General features: G+C 38.6%; 3 protein-coding genes across 4 annotated transcripts; 2 read left to right on the plus strand and 1 right to left on the minus strand.

Moving 5' to 3' along the window:
* Positions 1-178: 178 nt before the first annotated feature.
* glt8d2 (glycosyltransferase 8 domain containing 2) lies at positions 179-6,230 on the plus strand. 2 transcript variants are annotated; one of them, XM_043236549.1, is made up of 10 exons: positions 179-386; positions 1,565-1,599; positions 2,901-2,990; positions 3,067-3,259; positions 4,003-4,120; positions 4,252-4,339; positions 4,503-4,615; positions 4,700-4,866; positions 4,948-5,060; positions 5,991-6,230. In XM_043236549.1, the coding sequence occupies exons 2-10, from the start codon at positions 1,581-1,583 to the stop codon at positions 6,155-6,157; spliced, it is 1,068 nt and encodes a 355-aa protein (XP_043092484.1). In that variant the 5' UTR covers positions 179-386; positions 1,565-1,580; the 3' UTR covers positions 6,158-6,230. The 2 variants fall into 2 exon arrangements, with proteins under 2 accessions (XP_043092484.1, XP_043092485.1); XM_043236550.1 differs by lacking the exons at positions 179-386; positions 1,565-1,599 and adding an exon at positions 1,770-1,922.
* Positions 6,231-6,347: 117 nt separating this feature from the next.
* On the minus strand, positions 6,348-12,160 carry hsp90b1 (heat shock protein 90, beta (grp94), member 1). The gene is made up of 18 exons (XM_043236547.1): positions 12,002-12,160; positions 11,027-11,132; positions 10,557-10,698; positions 10,334-10,450; positions 9,720-10,051; positions 9,535-9,646; positions 9,317-9,439; positions 9,102-9,218; positions 8,872-9,009; positions 8,706-8,783; positions 8,432-8,497; positions 8,060-8,329; positions 7,728-7,973; positions 7,484-7,620; positions 7,180-7,258; positions 6,943-7,098; positions 6,774-6,866; positions 6,348-6,624 (listed from the first exon to the last, which is right to left on the minus strand). Exons 1-18 carry the CDS (start codon positions 12,048-12,050, stop codon positions 6,598-6,600), a joined length of 2,388 nt encoding a protein of 795 aa, XP_043092482.1. The 5' UTR covers positions 12,051-12,160; the 3' UTR covers positions 6,348-6,597.
* A 390-nt stretch (positions 12,161-12,550) lies between these two features.
* On the plus strand, positions 12,551-19,634 carry ttc41 (tetratricopeptide repeat domain 41). Its single transcript, XM_043236546.1, has 16 exons — positions 12,551-13,353; positions 13,453-13,550; positions 13,977-14,157; positions 14,237-14,457; positions 14,988-15,142; positions 15,224-15,701; positions 15,781-16,020; positions 16,343-16,502; positions 16,602-16,750; positions 16,971-17,083; positions 17,173-17,344; positions 17,460-17,610; positions 17,771-17,920; positions 18,003-18,124; positions 18,623-18,749; positions 18,831-19,634. The coding sequence occupies exons 1-16, from the start codon at positions 12,674-12,676 to the stop codon at positions 19,216-19,218; spliced, it is 3,585 nt and encodes a 1,194-aa protein (XP_043092481.1). The 5' UTR covers positions 12,551-12,673; the 3' UTR covers positions 19,219-19,634.
* The last annotated feature ends 177 nt before the right edge of the window (positions 19,635-19,811 follow it).

A 19,811-nucleotide genomic window follows, 5' to 3' on the forward strand; every position in this document is an offset into this window, starting at 1 on the left:
ATACTTATATTTGTATCAAATTAAACTAAATGTTAATATGTAAATAAATAGTGTATAAACTAAGTAATAAAATACAATATATTGTTTTATGTTAACTTATTGGCCACACCCACCTCTGTTATATGAGAAAAGCTCGGGACGTCCCGTTTAAGGCACAGTGAGACTTGACACACCGGCGTGTGTGGATTTCAGAGATTTTAAGAAGACATCTGGACCCAAAAAAATGCATAGCCGGGTCTCAGGAGGATAAATAAAGGAAACGCAGCGCTGAGCATCCGTGAGTTTCTCTGGACTTCTCCGGTTTGGCCACGCCCACCCGACCGCGCCGCACGGATTAAAGAACGTTAGCGCGCGACTGACTGAGGCGAATTAAACGGAAATCTCTGGTAAGTGGCCAATGCAAACAATTCGGTATATGTCAGTTACAGGCGTTTTTTCCCTCTTATTTTACGATGTGCTTTACATACACACTCGCTTCTTGTTTATGAAAACTATCGGTGATGTTTGGTTATTGTTAATAATGCGACATCTCGAGAAATGAAGAGACTCCGCCATCTCCAGAGGAGTGTGTATGTTTTTTGTTTTTTTTTGGATAATGTTAACAAAAGAAAGGAAGACATTATAAGAAGGATGAATGTAGCCGCATGAAGGACATATTATGTAATATATTGTAATTACATATGACTGCAATATTATATTATAATAGGCAATATGCGTAGTCCACTATATATATCTTTAAAGTCAAAATATAGAACATATTAGTATAAAAACAAATCTGTTTCTGATGTATAGTGCGTTAATGTGAATGTTGCCTTTATTAGTAATACGTTAGCATGTCTAAAGGATAGTCACATCCATATTTTACTTATTTATCATTATTTAAGTCTTCTGCTTTTACAAAAAGCAAAAAATCGTTCACAGAAATTAGAATAAATGGTCCTTTTATTATATTTTTTAAGAAATAGGAAACTGTGTAAGTGACATGCCGGAGCTTTTTATGTGGGCATGCGGTTTAGAAATAAATAAATGACAAGAAAAAGAGTTCAGTCTTTAATCTGTAATGCCAGATTTTACTTTTTTTCTGCAGGTCAGTGTTGGGTTTTATTTGATTTCTGGTTCCTTTCGGCAAAGCGTATACGTTTAGTCCTCTCTGAGAGGTCGAAGAAGATGCGATGGACAGAAAGCGAGTTTGGAAATAAAACTGATAACTCTGAGTTTAGGGCTTAGTGAAGAATGCCACCAGGAAGGAAAGGCCAGGAGACTCCCGATAAACAGTCCCACATGTGTGCGAAAGACCCAAAATCCCTTTAGAAATGTGTCTTAGATGCGACCAAAAACACTGGGTGGAAATTGACTCATCGGTAAATAAGTGCTCTTCATCAACACCAAACCTACTTATTCAGTTTTTAAAACTTGCTCACGCTCTTTTGTTTCATGCTTTAACTTGTTGTTTTGATCTGGATGTTTAACAATAAAATTATTTATTGTCGTTTTCTAGGTTTAGTAAAGCAAAAGTCCAACTACACAATCCCCCCGTGAGTTATCTCTTTCTCTCCTTTTACAGTTGCTGATGGAGAAACATGGCTTTGCTGAGGAAAAGTAAGTAACGAATCCAAGTTTTGCAGATTGCGTTTCCACGAATCCCGTCGCGCATTTGTTTATTGCATCACTCTTTCATAATACATGGAAAAACATCCAAGGCCGGCGATCGTGTCCAGTGCGTGAGTCACGCTCTGAATCAGACTCCTGATACAAAACCAAAAGACTTACCTACATTATTACGATTTAAGATCATGTTTGTCGTGAAATCTCATGGATATCTGATGTCGGTGAGCACGTTTTTTGCTCTGCTGTCCTGCAAAACAGGAATGTGTCCTGTGTGTGTTTGTGGTGGAGGAGGGGTCCGTCCCAGAGTAAATGAGGTAACCAGGCAGATTAAACCCATAAAAGTGACGTACAGCGGTGGGCTCTCTAGAAACCCCAGTATTCTTATCAGAACACATTTACTGAAGCCTTAAGCCTTAACTTAAGTTTATTTATTCAGTGGTTTTACTAAGACCTTGACAAGAGGTATATAGGCATGTTTTGCGTTAGTCAAGGAATGGAAAGCAGCAAAATATGCAGATGTTTACTTTATCTTCTTCAGGCGACCTCAGCCTGGACAACTGTAGCACTAACCACGGCCAGCGGAAGTTATTTTAGATTCTTGTGTCTGATATGCTGTATTATTTAAGTATTATTTATGTTCATATACTATTATTAAAATTAAAACACTGAACGTGTTGCCTAACATTTAAAGCTAATTTAGTATTTGTTCATATTTTAAATTAGCTTTTATTTTTATATTTTCAGTGTTTATTTTAGTTTCAAATTTCAAATTTAATTTACTTTTGTTTCAGTTTTAGTTAATCATTCTGGAAGGATACATAAAAATTGTAAAATAAATAAAATAAATTAACACTTAATTTGAAAGAAATTTTGAAGTAGAAAGACTGAAATCATGTTCATGTGTAAAATGTACTCTGATAAGCTTTGTGTCATATTTTTTTTTCTAAAATATACCTTTTTGTGTAATATGTATATTTTGTTCAATTTCCGCTTTATTTAAAAGACCAAATATATACATTTTTAATAGTTTTGTCTTAGTTTTTAATAGTTTTATATAACAATACGGCTGGAATAAATATGTGATAAAACAATTTTCGTGAAACAAATTGCTAGTAAATTTCACAAATAGTTACAAAGAAAGTAGACCTAAAAAGAAAGGAAATAGTATTTTTTTAATCTTATCCCTCATACAGTCATACAGTGACCTCTAGTGGCACAGAGCAGAATTTTATATAGTCTAGTTAATGCTCTCTTTTTCTCTCTCTCTCTCTCTCTTGCTCTCTTTCTGCCAGTCAACCGTGGGCTCCTCGTTCTGCTCATCCTGGTGGCTTTTGCTCTTCTTTACAAAAAGACCAGACTACGGACACTGCCCAAGCATACAGGTACACTTGCGGAGTACTGATACGCAAGTATGCGTGGACTCAGTTCCTTGTATTGATCTCATTGCGTTTTATGCAGGACTCATGAAAGATGGGGCCAAAACGGATGCAGAGGACGAGAAAGCCGCGGTCACTGACATCCCTGTGGTCATCTGTGCATCAGAGGAGCGCACTGGCGCTGCCATCGCAACCATCAACAGCGTCTACAGCAACAGCCGTGCCAGCATCTTCTTCTACATAGTGACCCTGCGAGATGCCATCAAGAAGATAAGGTCTTAATCAATTGTAACACCTGCCGATGGCACTTGGTTGCACACGACACATTAAGTAGTTGTTTTGTACAAGAAGTCACTAAAATATTCTTGAAATCGAACACTGAAAGCAGTATTGCCATTAAATGCTGAAGTGTGGACATTTAACCTTTCACATCAACAGCAAATGCTATGGGAATCATATTCTCTTCTCTTTTAAAAGTAGATAAATAGATTTATTAGCATTTATTATAGTTAGTTGAAATGTATTTTCATGTAACTTTTTTGTTTTGCAGTCAAGAACCGCTGCAGTTATATGCAATGCTCGCTACAATGTTCTTATTTCAGTACAAAATAAACTATATAAATCATTTCTATTGTAAAAATAAAAATGTAGTACATTTATATATTATATAATAATATATAAGTTTTCATTAAATATTAATATTAATATCAATAAAATATTATTAGTGCCAATTAACAATGCACATCTTGTGAAGCCTAGATTTGTTGGCTTTTAATTTTTATATAACTATTTAATTTCTAGTAAATGTGTGTACTTTTGTAATTTATTCGTTTTTCTTTATTTGTAGTAATATTACTATTTAGGTTTGGTTTATTTTAATTTTAGTAACTCAATTATTTTATTGCCAAGACAACATTTGAATGTTTTTAAACAGTCAAAATCCAGTTTTTTTCATCTAATATTTATATTATATTCCATCTATGACTTGAGGTAAGGTATGACATCTTGACTTGAGCAGGGAATACATAGAGAAGACCAAGCTGAGAAACATCAAATACAAGATCCTGGAGTTCAATCCGATGGTACTGAAGGGGAAAGTCAAACCGGATTCCTCCAGACCAGAGCTGCTGCATCCTGTGAGTTCCGATGGTTTTCTCTAAACTCTTCATTATTTCTAAAAAGTGGCCAAATGTATGCGACCACCCCCTTTTTAAAGGCTTTTCCCCACACTAATTGTTTCCCGATCCTGGTTTCTTTTGTGTTGCAGCTAAACTTTGTGAGGTTCTACTTGCCACTTCTTGCCATTGAAAATCACGAGCGGGTTGTTTACCTGGATGATGATGTCATAGTGCAAGGTGAAATCCATTATTAAATGTGTAAGCATCTGAAACTGATACTAACCTTACACCTGTACTCGTGTTGCACCGATGCACAAGTTAATCGCGATCTCACGTGTCAAGTGCATGAACTGAAACCTCTTCCCTGCTCTATTCACTGGGATAATGAATGACTTGACAGGAGATATACAGGAACTGTATGACATAAAGCTGAAAGCGGGACATGCTGCTGCGTTCGCCTCAGACTGTGATCTGCCCTCCACACATGAGATGGTGCGCAGTGTGGGGATGCAGGTGGGTATTTATGGATATAAGTATTAGCATTTTGAATATGGTTTATCTCGTTATTTACTGATATATGGGGTCATTTCATCCCAGACAACTTATATGGGCTTTCTGGACTACCGCAAAGAGGAAGTGAGAGATTTGGGCATCAACCCCTCCGACTGCTCCTTTAATCCAGGCGTTTTTGTAGCAGACATTGGTGAATGGAAAAGGCAAAAAATAACTAAACAGCTGGAGAAATGGATGGCTAAGAATGTCAGGTGATGTATTGGTTCATATTAAGTATTTATGAGCTGAAATCAGTTTGGATGTAATAGATTTGTTTTTCCATGTCAATGTAGGGAGAATCTGTACAGCAGTGCTATGGCAGGCGGTGTGGCCACCCCACCAATGCTGATCGTCTTTCATGATAAATACACCACTATTGATCCAATGTGGCACGTCAGACATCTAGGTAACTGATTGTGTTCTACTTTCTTTCTAATTAGAAATACATGGTATCAAAGTGAGCTGAATGAATGCAAAAGCCTCTATGTCTGGCATTTTTAAAACTAGCGTTTCTTTCTGGTTATTATGCATGTTTCTGTGTAAATTTCAATGTGTGGAGACCATTCACTCAGTATTGTTATCTAATTGTTGACCAAGATGCTTATAGAGAAGTTTGCATTGAAAAAGTAAAAATACACTTTAAAATGGAATGCTATTTTCCATCAAGAATACTTTAAATTGATGACAGTAAAGACACTTATAAATTTGCAAGACTTCGAAAAATGTGTTGTTCCCATTCATAGAAACCTGAAGGCAAAAAAAAAAAAAAGAAACGCAACAGTTTTCTGCATTTATAAAAGAAATGCTTTGAGCAGCAAGTCAGCATATCAGAGTGATTTCTGAAGTATCATGTGATACCGAATACTGAGTAATCATGTTGAAAATTCAACATTGCCATCAAGTAAAACTTTAGGATATATTTGAATATCAAAAGCATATTAATATTCTAGATATCAATTACTTTTCATAAGCATCTAAATCAGTGGTCAAACTTGATTCTGGAGGATTGGTGTTGTATAAAGTCTAGCATCAACTTGCCTCAACACACCTGCCTAGAAGTTTCAAGTATACCTAGCAAGACCTTGAATATCTGCTTCAAGTGTTTGATTAGGGTTAGCGCTAAACTCTGCAGGGACACTGAGCCTCTAGGACCAAACTTGGTGACCCCTGCACTACATAATTAACCTTGAGCCGTTTGGCTTGTGCTTAAGAATTAAACCGTAGACTGTAGGAGTCAAAGGTCATCTCTCCTCTTGAACATCAATATCTCTATTAAAAGTAAAATGAAGATTTGTAAAATTAAGCTATTAACTAAATGCTCTCATGTTCTGTGAAGGCTGGAGTCCTGATACCCGTTATCCCAGATCCTTTCTCAAAGATGCACGCTTACTGCACTGGAATGGCCGTTTCAAGCCCTGGAACTACCCCTGCGTCCATCTGGACATCTGGGAGAAATGGTTTATCCCAGACCCCACAGGAAAATTCACCCTGGTACGACCATGAACAATATTCAGAATTAAACTTAGTCACTTTTACTTTAAACAAATTGAAGAGATTAGGTTACTGGGGAAAAAAAAAAAAAAAAAAAAAAAAAGACCCTAAAACACCATAATCAGAATCATGTTTTTTTGCAGACAGTTTGTTTGAAGAGTAAAATAAGGAGACATGCTAAAAGTAAAAAAAACAAACAAGGTCCTTTTCCGGAAACATTTAATGGTTCAGTGGACAGGAGTCAGCACTCCACAACTGGGTCAGTTAAATATTAACAAATTTACAATCATGGAGGAATGTAAAAAAAGAAATTTCAAACACAAACGCAGCGCCTTAAAAAAAAACAGCTCCTATTCCCCCTAAACCCACCCACACAGAGAAAAGAACCAGCTCAGATCGCCATCTTCACTCTGAATCACAGTCCGACACCCCGTCCCTCCCAGATTTACACTTTACAACTCGTCTTTGCCTGTGTCATCCTGAAACACAGAGAAATGCATGTGTTAAGACACATCAAGACAAAGACCCGTTAAAATAACAGTTGGCCCGTCATCTCTTAACATCATGTTTTAAAACTTAGATTTGGAACAACATGAAGGGGTAAGTAAGTGAGCATTTCCACACTCACCGATTCTTCTTCTGCCTCCTCCTCTGCCTGGACCTCCTCATCTTCTGCTTCTTCTGTCGGTTCTTCTGGTTCCTCCTCTGGCTCTTCCTCTACCTGTGCAAACCGCAAAAGGATATTGAGCCACACTTCATTTGAACAGTTCTTATTAGTGGGGCTTGACATTGTGTACCTGTTCGTCAATATCTACGTTCATGCTGAGCCTCAGCATGCGCTCTATTCTGTCTCCGTACGCTTTGGTGTCTGCGAGTTGGTAGCCGGATCGCAGTGTGGCAGTCTCAAAGAGCACCACAGCTAAATCTGCAGCCGTCTGATCCTCGGCATCTTCCTACAACACAAAGCACAATATAATCAGTCAATGTCAACACGTTACAGCAAGATTCAATTATTAGCGCCAATTTTGACTTACTTTAACTCTCTTCAACATCTCCTTGATGAGAGGATGTTTGGGGTTGATTTCTAATGTCTTCTTTTGACTTGCGTAATAGCTAAAATCAGAATAAAAGATTTTATGACCAAAGTTTGTACATTATTAGTTATTGTTCTAGCACAAAGAAGGTGTCAAAGTAACAACAGTGATAAACAGGAAACTAGCAAAATCAATTCATGCAAGACTGAAAAACTTGCACATGCAGATTTTGTAGCAGGTTCAGTATAATGTAACTGGAGTTTGCAAATGGATCAACGTTTAAGACTTGTTTAATAGGACATACTTTGTGGAAATGTCTTTTCCTGTCTGGTAAGCCTGGGCTTTCATGATCCGTTCCATGTTGCCAGACCATCCATACTGACTGGCAACGAGAGCGCAGGGAGATTTGGTCAGCCTCTGAGACAAAATGGCCTTCTCGATCTGAAACATGACAGGGACAAATTTGTTTAAAAAAAAAAAAAAAAAAAAAAAAAACTGCTTCAATACAACAGTTGTACAATAGATAGAACCACAGAAAAGAATCATACGTTGTCCTTCAGGGACTTCTCTTTCATCCAGGTGGTGAGGGGTTCGAACTCTTTCTCCAAAGCTTCCCTCTTCTCCTTGGCCTTGTCGCTTTCATCGAATTTCACACCTTCCTTCGCCACATTCTGGAAGCGTTTGCCATCAAACTCCGGCAGAGCCTGGATGCAGTACTCGTCTACTGGCTCAGTCAGGTAGATGACCTCATATCCTTTCTTAAGAAGCTTCTCCACGAATGGAGAAGACTCGGCCTAGAACAAGAAAGGTTACATGTTAATATGGAAACATGAAAAAGGGCATCTTAGCAAGCAGTTCAGAGTAAAAACCATTTAAGCACCTCCTTCCTGTTGGTTCCAGCCATGAAATAGATCTTGTCTTGCTTTTCCTTCATCCTCTCCACGTACTGCTCCAGACTAGACAGAATGGTTTCGTGGTGAGAGGTCTGGAAGCGGAGCAGCTTGGCCAGACGGGTTCTGTTGGAGTGATCCTCAATCACACCCAGCTTAATGTTAGTGCCGAACTCCTTCCAGAACTTGTCATTATACTGCTCCTCAGCGATCTTCTTGATCATATCCAGGGTCTTGCGCACCAGCTTCTTACGGATGACCTGATGGATGAAGTGTTGAATTGTACAGTAAGTTCATTGCATCCTAATTGTACGTAAACCATCAAATCAGTGTTACTGTCATCTGCAACACGATGAGCCCACCTTGAGCAGTTTGTGTTGCTGCAGAGTCTCTCTGGACACATTCAGAGGCAGATCATCAGAGTCCACCTGAAAAATGAGAACAAGCATTAGTGATGCAGTAAAATTATTGGTCAAAAAGGCAACTATTATTTAATAATATTTCACACTATTAGTATATTTTCAGTTTAAATGTAACAGTTTTGTGCTCATTTCAATTCAGTTTTCACGCATTTATTATTTTTGTAATTTAAATCTTGCCAGGCGAGCATAACTTAAAACAGACAGAAACACTTACAACGCCTTTGATAAAGTTGAGGTACTTGGGCATCATGTCATGGAAGTCATCTGTGATGAAGACTCTACGCACAAATAGCTAAAAGAACCGAATTGAGTAAAATTAACAACTCAAATACAACATAAGAGAATGTGTTATTTTCCCACTTAATGGTTATCAAAATTACCTTGATAAAGTCATTTTTCTTGGTTCCATACTCATCAAAAAGGCCTCTAGGTGCAGATGCAGGGACAAAGAGGATGGACTTGAAGGTGACCTCTCCTTCAGCGGTAAAGTGAATGTGAGACATGGGCTCATCAGAGTCCTGAAAAAGAAAGATGATTCAACTTGAACTTATCCAAGAAAACACAAAATGATCATAGCAGCTGATTCTTTTGTAAAAGCAGGTTGACTCACCCTGGAGAAAGTCTTGTAGAAGGCTTTGTATTCATCCTCCTCCACTTCCTTTGCAGGCCTCTGCCAGATGGGTTTAATGTCATTCATCAGCTCCCAGTCCCACACGGTCTTCTCCACCTGAAAATAGCGAGAAATTGTTCAAATAATTGAAAAATATTTATAAAATAGGCTAGCGTCATCTGATGTTTATTTGCATATATGCAGCTAAACAGTACCTTCTTAGTCTTTGGCTTGTCCTTGTCCTCATCCTCTTCCTCAACCTCAGCTTCATCTTCAGCAGCCTCTTCCTTCTCAGCCTCAGCCTCTTCCTCCTCAATGGGCTCCTCTACGGTCTCGGTCTGGAAATGACATAAAATGGATAAGCTCACGATGGCCTCCAGCTATTGGTCAACTTCAAACTAGAAGGACTGTAGTCTTTGGCAGACGCACTGACCTTGCTGCTCCATACGTAGATGGGGAAGTTGATGAACTGAGAGTACTTCCTCACCAAGTTCTTAATGGTCTCCAGCTCAAGGTAGTCTGAAGCCTCCTCTTTCATCACCAGCCTGATGAAAGACTTTAGTTACAAAATGTCACAATCTATATTTTGTGTGTCAATTTTTAAGCCCAACTGCTTACGTAATGGTGGTGCCTCTGCCCAGAGTGTCTCCACGAGGGTCGTTAATGACTGAAAACTCGTTGGAATCAGATTCCCAGATGTGCTGGGTGTCGTTGTTGTGCTTGGAGGTGACGATGACCTTATCAGCCACAAGGAAGGCAGAGTAGAAGCCAACACCGAACTGACCAATCAGCTCAGAGGTGGACTGACCTTCCTCCTGCATCACAGACATCTTGTTGAGGAACTCGCTGGTTCCAGATTTGGCGATGGTACCAAGGTTCTTCACCAGTTCTTCTTTGGTCATGCCAATACCGGTGTCAGTAATGTGAAGCATGTTCTTTTCTTTGTCGGACTGGTGAGGACAGACAAAAGATACAGATCTAAATATTGCCTAACCTCAAAACTATTTACTAAAATGCTAAAAATGTAAGCTTTCCATAGCTAAACAAGGTAAAGAGTATCAGAATTAAGATATGAAAATGAAGGAAAGAAATGCTCCTCAATTTGCTTCACATGTTTGAATTTCTTTTGCAATGCAAATGTAAAAGCCATGTTATATATCCGTGTCCTGTGGAAAGTTCAGTAAACCGGGTCAATCAGTAAGAGTGGGTTTCAGGTCTCATTTTTAACGCACCTTGATCTTAATAGTAAGCTCTTCATTTCCAGCAAGAGCATCTTCGTTGGTCAGGGACAACAGCCGGATCTTATCCAAAGCATCGGAAGCATTAGAGATCAGCTCTCGAAGGAAGATCTTTAGGATGAAAGATGAGGAATTAGCAAATGTCAATTCTGTGTACAATTTGCAAAAAAAAAAAAAAAAATCCATGAATGCCTATAATGCGTTTTAATTTACTCACCTCCTTGTTCTTATACAAGGAATTGATGATCAGCTTCATCATCCTGTTCACTTCTGCTTGGAATGCATGCTTTTCTGCTTTTTCACGGATTTCTTTTATTTGCGAGGCATTCAAACCATCTAACTGAATGGCTTCTTCCTCCCTGATGGAGAAAAGATGGAATCAGGGAAGAGCCATAGGATGCTTGTGACATGTTCATTCCTCTAGGGACTCATTACTATTTACCCTTGGGTTTTGTGGAATAAGACAAATGCACCAACCAGATGTTCAAACCCCATTGGGGAGCATTTGTGAATATAGCTAAATGTAAACTTTTAAGAGAAACAAATGCTTTGCAATATGCTAAAAATAGCAGCCAGTAGTTTTTATTTACCCCACTTTCAGATGAGTCAAAATGAAAGGTCACGTAAGAAACATTGAAAAACAAATGTTTTCATATCAGTCCAGTGCAAGTTCAAGTCCATACAGACCTCTGAACAACCTCGTCATCTGTGCGAGATCCGTCTCTGCTCTTTCCAAGGTCCTCTTCTACTGTGCCATCAATGTCAACGTCGTCATCATCAGCTTTCACAGATGCTGCAATTATGCAAAACACAAAAGATTAGGAAACACCACAAATTATGTGAATGTGACTGTGATAAAGAGCACTTCAAAGCCAGTCGGTATCTATGGGGTTACTCAGTAACTTAATATAAAAAGCACCAAAATACGGCTTTTATTTGGATCACAAGTGTTTTATAACTTAATTCGTAAGTATATTTGCTCAGCAAAGACCCTATTGTACCCAACCAGGTGGTTTGATGTTGTACATGAAAATGCACTGCACGTGAAGGCAAATTTGATTAAAATTGCCCAGGTAAGGTTCTCCACATCTGAAACGTGCAAATGCTTCTGATGTGTGTGAAAAGCATATTTTTTTATGACCCAGAGAATCTCAGCTACATTTAAAGGCCTTGATGCGAAATCCAACATGGTCCTAAATCCTTGGATAAATTATTTTCTAAATGTTCAATTGCTATTTTATTATGCATTCCTCTTTCAGGACTATTTTCTATTAACTACACCATCTATTGCGATCACAGTAGATTTCGACGCAATTTATCGTTTTTAGGCGCGATATAACGGTATAATAAGAAAAAAGTATAATTATATGAAGGCCATTTCAATCTTTAAGGAAACTTCCAGAAGCACATGCTAGTCAATTCCACTCTCCACGTTTTATTTCCTGTTCTGAATCATTCATGCATTTAGGAAGCGTTAACATATCTACACAAGAAGCATTACTTTGTGAAAATGTAATACTCGTGACTGCACAGCAAAGAAAGAGAAATCACACGAACATGGCATAATTACTGCGAACACTCAAAAGCTTTGTCAAGTTCAATGGCATCAAACCGCATAACGCGTTGCATTTCGGCCGCGTGATAAAACGTAACGTTACTCACCGAATGCCAAAAGTGCACAGAGGAGACCGATAATCCACAGTCGCCTCATTGTTTTTGAAAGAAAAACGGCTGATTAATGAGACTCAATAGCAGATTAACGCCTTGAGCAGTTGCTGCACCCTCCACGCCTCGGCGAACTCTTGCAGTGCGTGGAGATAGAGCGAGAAGTCGCCTTTATAAACTCCTGCGCTCTTGGGCTGCGCTCAGTGGGTTTCAGCCAATCACAGCACCCCACGCACAACACCGCACCAATCAGAGAGCGATCCGCAGCCGCTGTCTTCCAATCACCGCTTTACATGTCCGATTTTACACGTTCCAATCGTGGCTCGCGCTGATTGGCTGGACGGGCTGCCAGTCGCTCGAGCGAGAGCTTAGAAGGGATTTCGTCATAGACCGTGACTGACAGCTGATCTGGGAGCGGTGTGAGTTTTGTTTACTGCTTTAAACGGCTTAGGGGAAACGGAACTAAGTGATTCAGAATCAGATTTAAATTTAGAGTTACGGTTTCCCTAGCAACCAGTTGTTGACACATGGTGCAAGTTGGAGCTTTTTAATGTCAGCCTACTTAAAGCTTCAGGAGAAAGTGAACTATATTAGACTATATTTTTGCATTTATTTTAATTTTTTCTCTGCTGAATGTAACTGCTCTTTAAATTTAGTCACACGTTGAAAATGCATGGAATAAATACTCAAGAAAAAAATACAGGAGTGACTCCTGACAGCTTATACCTGGGGTTTCCTTCCTTGCCTTACCTGTGCTATGTTCCTGGGGATCTTCAAGAAGAGCTGATTCACCTGAAAACTAAAGTCTTTCCACACTTAGACACACTTTGCCAGGCCAAAGGAACCCGCTTCACGCCAGTGGACTTGCAGCGAAGCAAACCAGAAAGCAGAGAGGATGAAAATAATCACAAGCCTGAGCTTTATGACCAGCAGCTGAAAATCAGTTTGGATCTCATTGACCGCTCGTCCTTTTTCATCTGTCTTCTTGGATACAGTTATGGACAGTGTCTGCCAGCAGAACATGGATCTCAGTCTGATGTGGGACCACGTTCTTTGTCTGAGGTGGCGAGAAACATGAATGTCGCTGCAGAGGCTGGTTACCCTTGGGTCACGGAGGACGAGTATCGCACCAGTAGCCTTACAGAGCTGGAGATCACCAAGGCAGCCTTCATTGACAACAACAGAAGCTGTTTCTTCTATTTTAAAGACTGCACCCCACAGGACACAGAGGACGACAGCAGTGATGAAACGCACAATTTCTTACACATGCTGTCCGCTCTAAGCCAAACTGAGAGACGCAGATCGAGAGATCTAAAACGAAGGATCATAAATCATTGTCTTCCTGTTCGGTGTGTCTTCAAACAAAAATGCAAATTTGAAATACTTAGGCCAGCTTGTGTATGGGCTGTTTTAAATGCGCGCCTCTTTTTCTTTCCTCTGTTTTACAGATTCTTTAAAAACCTTAATGAACTTGAAGAGATGATAAAAGCTGACTGGGAAGGAGCCATTTGTGCATTTCATGAGAATCCAAAACATCAATTCTTAAGTAAGATTACATCTCTGTACCTGTTCTCAAATTGTTTTTTTCTCCTTATAATCAAATTCGGAATTAATTCTATATTTTGTCATTTTATTAATTTATTTACATTTATTTTATTACATTTATTTTCATAGGGCTTTACATATTCATATTCAGTTGATTATATACATATAATAATATGTATTTACAATGCATATAAAAAATAAAATAGTCGAGCCTTTTTATACCTCAAATATAAACTATAAATGTATATGTATATATAAATATAAATGTATATATTTATACACACACACACACACACACATTTATTTTATTTTTGATTTTACAAAATACCAGGGATATGGATACTTGATGTTGCTGTTTTTGAAGTTATTATGTACCAAAACATTTCAGGTAAGTTTCATTCATGACTTTTGACTTGATTTGTTTTAGGATGGCAGGATTCATTTGATCAACATTACCATGAGAGGCACGCTCGTGCATTGTGTGACTGGTTTGTTCCCTCGGCGCCCGCCACAGGAATACTGAACGCACTAAACAAATTTACAGATCCTGTAACCCATAATGCAAAATCTGAGAAGCACTCAAGAAATTCAGGAGCTCATTTCACACGGTAAGAACATGAAAACCAATCGAAGAAGGCAAACTGTGTTTGAGTAACATATATTATGTGTCAGTTTTTGTGTTTTCAGTGATCTTGAACAGAATGACAAGACAAAGAAGTCTATCTTTCTGGTATGTGGTGAAAGGGGTTGTGGGAAGTCTACTCTGGCGGCGTGGTGGCTGCGGTCTTTCTGCAGACAGAATCCTGATGTTCCAGTCATCTCTCACTTCTGTGGATCCAGCGCATCCAGCACTGACATCAGGTCTATGCTTAGACAGTGTACTGCTCAACTTCGGAGAGCGCATTATGGTAAACTGCCTCATTGTCCAGGAAAAATGTGTTGATGATTCTCATGCAATAATTTTCTATGCAATTACAGAGAACAATCTTGTTTCAAGCTGTTAATTTCAAACTCTCTAATAATAATAATAAAAATAATGATCAAAATAAAGATAATGTAAAGATTATGCACTTAAAACTAGAAACTGTATTTGTTGGGCAGGAAAAATCTAATTGAAGAAATCTGAACTATGATCGATCAGACAAGAACAAATAAAATAAATGTAATTTAAAACATAATAAACATTTAGCATTTATTATATATATATATATATATACATATATATTTTTATAAATATATCAATAATATTTTAGAGCATCATAAATATGACCAAAAAGAATAATAATAACAGCAATTAAATAATAATAAAAATGGTAAAATATGTATATATTATAGATTAAAACATCATAAATTGATAGACAATTAATATATTTATTTAATATTTTACACACACAATAGATATATATTCCAATATTTTATGTCTAATATGTTTGTGCAGGTGATTTTCCAGATTTGGATGAAGACGTGATTGAGTTTCTGCACCTGCATCGGGTGATTCAGGCATTTACTGCAGCACTCAGTCTTGGGCCTTGTATTCTTCTTGTGGATGGAATTGACCTTCTGACAGAAACACTCAGACTCTCAAAGCAAGAGGTGCTCTTTCAATCTCCTGCTGTCCTTAACCTTTTTTAGTTCAATGCAATAAACGCCTTGTTTCCGTATTTTGTTTTCTAGGTAAAGACATTGCAGTGGCTGCCAGATGCTCTGCCTGCCTATTGTAAATTTATCATCACAACAACCTTCACCGACCTCACTTACAAAAGTCTGGCCAGCAGGACTGATGTCCAAATTCTCAGCTGTCCTCGTCTCTCCGATCCTAGTGTTCTGAGTAGCATTTTGTGCAAACATTTGTCTTTGCCTTACAAGGAGCCGCCAGCCAGTATTTTGCGAAGAGTTGCGCGTAAGAAGCAGTGCCACGTTCCGGCCTTTTTAGCTCTCATTGGCACCGAGTTACGGACATGTGGAGTGCTGAGAGAGAAAGAGGAAGAGATGGAGCTGTTGAAGGAGTATATAGAGGCTGATTCAATTGCCGAGCTCTGGGTGAAGGTCATTCATCGTTGGGTACAAGATTACAGCCCAACTGCTCCAACAGAAGATATTGCTTCTTGTAAAGTCACTGAGGCTCAAACAAGCACTACACCACTCAGGGAGGGTAAGTCCGTTATATAAAACCATACTTGCCATGACTTCATTAGTTAAATCTAATAAGCATTTTCTCTACTTCTCTACAGATCTCTCAGGCTGGGTGTGGGACACGCTCTGTCTTATTCATGTGTCTCGTGCTGGCCTGACTGAGTCTCAGGTTTTGGCTTTGCTGGAAGATCTGGGCTACTGTGGTCATTTGAGAGTCCAGGTTTTGGAATGGGCCAGACTGCGCTCTGCTATTTGGCCTTGGGTTCAGGAGAAAACCAGTGGTCTTCTGACCATCACGCATCAATCACTCAGCCAGGCTATTAACCTGTTGTTGCACGGTGTGGATGCTATCATTTTATTCGTCTTACTTTCCTTTATTAAATACAATTCTTTTGTACAAAATAGTCACTTTATGTAGCAAAACCTTAATTAATATGTTATAAATAATTCATTAAAATAATGATTAAAATAACCAATAAATGTCAGAATTAAATATCTATTTTAGATACATATTTATTTTAATATGCATATATTTTTTTAATTTGAAAAAAACCTTTTTAGTAGCAATGCCTTCTGACACACGCTAACATAGTCTCTCAGCATTAAAACAAAACAAATATTTTCAGGGTGTTCTTACAGTTTTGTCTGTTTCACTTTAAGGTACAAAGGGTCACATCTCTTACCATCTGATCCTGGCTAAGTTTTTTCAGAACTCCAGTTCAGAGCTCTGTAGCTGGGCAAGAAAAATGGAAGAGATTCCGTGGCATTTCAAGCAAACCAGTTCATTTAAGGAGTTGCACGACTTCCTCAGTGATCCAGCGTATGCTCACACTAGTTTGTATTTAAATACAGATATTTTGCTATTTCAGTGGCTGATTTTTTCAGTCAATGGTGACATAATCCTCCATTTTTTTCCTAGCACCATGGAGTTTTTGTCAAGCAGTCTAAAACAATACCCACAGATGACAACTGATGTTATATATTATTGGACACTACTAAGGGATGGAGGATTTGACCCTGTGACTTCATTCCAGAATCTGATGGCTCAGGCTTGGGAGCATTGTAATGGTAAAACATTATATATTTATTGTCATTAACAAATAACATTTAAAAAAATACATATATACAGACATACTCACATCAATATATACACTCAATGGTAATTTTTTTGTAAGTGACAGTAATGTACATTGTGTGAGTATTAGACTTAGTAGGTATTGCCTTCCAAAGATCCTCTTGAAAATAATAATTCTTATATGCAGATAATGCTTAAAAGTTTCTCCTCTAGATCACAGCAGTCTGTGGAGACTGTCTTTGTTCTGCTCCAAATTTATGCTTTGTTTGGATGAGATGCAACAAGCCGAGAAGCTGCTACTGCAAGCAGATCAAATGTTTCAAAAGGTAAAAATATTAAAAGACACCGATAGTTTGGTATATGATTAGTTCTAAACATTGACAGAAATTGCATGCAGAATCTGTTTCCTTCATAGGATGTGGAGCTGGATAGTGACAGTATGAGGTTACTGCTAAAAGTGCAACATATGCTGGCAGAGCTTTACGTTCAAATGCATCTGCCAAAAGACACTGAGATGTATTGCCACAAGGGACTTTTGACAGCCCAGTCGTTTGCAGTAGGCAGCTCAGAGGTCAAACTGATAGTTGGTAAGATGTATTTCAAATTATATCGAGCGTTGACATAACTGTTATAAACAGACATGCAAGTTATTTTTTGGCAAGGGTAAATTAGTACGCATGTCGCACTAATCTGCTCTCGCAGGACAGATGCTTTGTCGTCTGTGTGTGGCGTTGCTGGAGGATAGACGCATGCATGAAGTGCCAGGGATTTTCAGAGAGATCGGTTCTGCTAGATACATCTCTGGCCATCCTTGTGCTGAAGGCACAGCTATGCTGCTGAAGGCCATTCACAAGTACGATATAAAAAATGTTAGTTTTTCTCTAAATTAAATGATAAATAATGCTACATTCACATCAATAGGTGTCTGTATGGTCTATGAGTATACGACCGCTGTTTTATTAGTCAGAATAGAATTAGAAGTTCATTTGAATGCATTTTCATCATTTGTCAAGGTTGAGTCTTTGTGAGCCCAAGACTGCTGAGAAATGCTTCGAAGCTGCTTTGTCCAGCAGGAGGCGCTGGTACGGCCACGATCATCCTCTGGTAGCAGAAGTGGAGGAGCAGCTTGCAGATCTCTGGGCCAGAGCTCAAACCAGCACAGAGTGAGAGTTACATCGATCTGTCATCAGACCTCAGAATCACCTAACGTCATTTTAAGGTCACTGGCTTGATTTTGACTTTTAGGTGGACACAGAGGAAGATGATTGAATTGTACCGGCATGTTCTGAGCACTAAAGAGACCGAAGCTCAGATGTTGCAACTTCCCACAATGCAACACAACCTTGCTGTCATTCTTATGAAGCTTGGTGAGTGACCTTAAATAGCCTTAGTGACTGTTTGTGCCACTGCGGGCTTGAACACAATGACTTGTAAGTGCACTTGGTTTCATTGAAAGATTTTTTTAACCAAACTAACCAGCTCCAAGTTGAATCATAACTTTAGAAATTTGATTTGAAGGTAAAATGTATTCGTGTTTTTTTTTTTTTGGTGGTGTGTGTATGTATTTAAAATGTTTTTTATTCCTGTGAGGGCGAAGCTGAATTTTCACTGGCTTCACTGTCACGTGATCATTTACACTGTAATATTACTTCAAACAGTTTTTACTGTATTTTTGATCAAATAAATGCAGTTTTGGTGAGCACAAGTGGCCTATTTTCAAGCAAAAGTCAATCACTGCAAGTTTAAAATACCTTAGAGTACACAAACAGATATTCAGATATATAATTTCTTCTGCTGAGTCTTTTGTCATTTTGTCATTCTCTGTTCTGTGACAGATGTGTTGTGTATTTTATGCTGTCTGGCAGGCAAAGTGTTGTTGCAAAGCTGCAGTAGAGTGGACAGGAGAGAAGGGCTGGATCTGCTCCAGAGAGCTGAAGACATAAGGATTCATCTCCTGGGCCCTGAGCAGCCAGTGACCCGAGACCTGGAGCTGTGAGCTCAGTTTCACTGCAATATTGTATTATAATCACACAGATGCTCTCTAAGTTCATGTTAATCTTATCTCTTCTGCAGTGTTTCAAACCCTGATATTGCAGGACAGAAGAAGCATGTTCTAGAGGTCATCGGGTCCAACTCAAACAATAAACTGTCACTAGCAAGGTCTGAAACTGCTTTCAAGGAATCACACGGTGGGCTGCTGCAACAATCATCCTCTAGGTCATGTATAACACGACCAACTAGCACACTCCCTAGAAGCTTCTCTAGCCAAACAGCATCACGCCGCGATGAAACCCTAGAAAGACGATGGATGGCTTTCCGGGTCTCTGTTTCTCGGCCACACAGTGATATTAGGACTCTAATGCAAACAGGAAACACTGGTTGGTTTGACCGACAACGGCCCCTGTCGAGATCAACCAGGGGTCCTTCCCAGGGAGATGCATCATGCAGGAGGAAGCTCTGAAACCACTCAACCAATAGATAAGGAAATATAATTTTTCACATAATCAGAGTAGTCATGCTCATTGTATTCCATTCTAGTACATTTTACCTTAGTGTTGCTTGCTAACATTTCTATAAAAACTTATATAAAGCTGCTTTTGAAACATAGAATGTGAAGCACTACATAAAAATGACAACTATTAGAATAGACGCATTTTCTGTTTTCTAGTGAACATTTTAGCAATTTATCCTTTGTTTGCATAAATTATCTGCATTATTACAACGTGCCTACTTAAAGCAATAGTTCACCCAAAAATGAAAACGATCTCATAACTCATAACTCACCCCAAGCCATCCTACATGTATATGACTTTCTTCTTTTGGAAGAAAAAAAGTCAGAGGTTTTAAAAAATTGATCCTGGCTCTTCCAAACTTGGTAACGCAAAGTGGATAGCGGCCATTATATTGAAGCTCCGTAATTCCTATATTTCCGTCGAAAAACTAACATATAGCATCCGTGTCTACTGAAACAAATCGATGGCTCTTTGTAACAAAAAAAATATCTATCTCTCTATCCTCGGATGCTGAGAGAGTGGACGGCTTTTATTTTGAAAA

This window comes from Puntigrus tetrazona, chromosome 4, assembly GCF_018831695.1.
Source record: "Puntigrus tetrazona isolate hp1 chromosome 4, ASM1883169v1, whole genome shotgun sequence".
In the NCBI taxonomy this organism is placed as follows: Eukaryota; Metazoa; Chordata; class Actinopteri; order Cypriniformes; family Cyprinidae; genus Puntigrus; species Puntigrus tetrazona.

Bases quoted from the DNA above. Each gene is read 5' to 3' on its own strand.
- hsp90b1 (XM_043236547.1), bottom strand. From the start codon at position 12,050: ATGAGGCGACTGTGGATTATCGGTCTCCTCTGTGCACTTTTGGCATTC. The intron at 7,621-7,727 runs GTATGATTCTTT...GTCATGTTTCAG, and splicing joins AGAAGTCCCTGAAGGACAAC to ATCGAGAAGGCCATTTTGTC. The intron at 7,259-7,483 runs GTATGTCCTATT...TTCTGATTTTAG, and splicing joins GGAAAAGACATTTCCACAAA to CTATTACGCAAGTCAAAAGA.
- glt8d2 (XM_043236549.1), top strand. The intron at 3,260-4,002 runs GTCTTAATCAAT...TGACTTGAGCAG, and splicing joins GATGCCATCAAGAAGATAAG to GGAATACATAGAGAAGACCA. The intron at 5,061-5,990 runs GTAACTGATTGT...TGTTCTGTGAAG, and splicing joins GTGGCACGTCAGACATCTAG to GCTGGAGTCCTGATACCCGT.
- ttc41 (XM_043236546.1), top strand. From the start codon at position 12,674: ATGCATGGAATAAATACTCAAGAAAAAAATACAGGAGTGACTCCTGAC. The intron at 17,084-17,172 runs GTAAAAATATTA...TTTCCTTCATAG, and splicing joins CAGATCAAATGTTTCAAAAG to GATGTGGAGCTGGATAGTGA. The intron at 18,125-18,622 runs GTGAGTGACCTT...GCTGTCTGGCAG, and splicing joins TGTCATTCTTATGAAGCTTG to GCAAAGTGTTGTTGCAAAGC.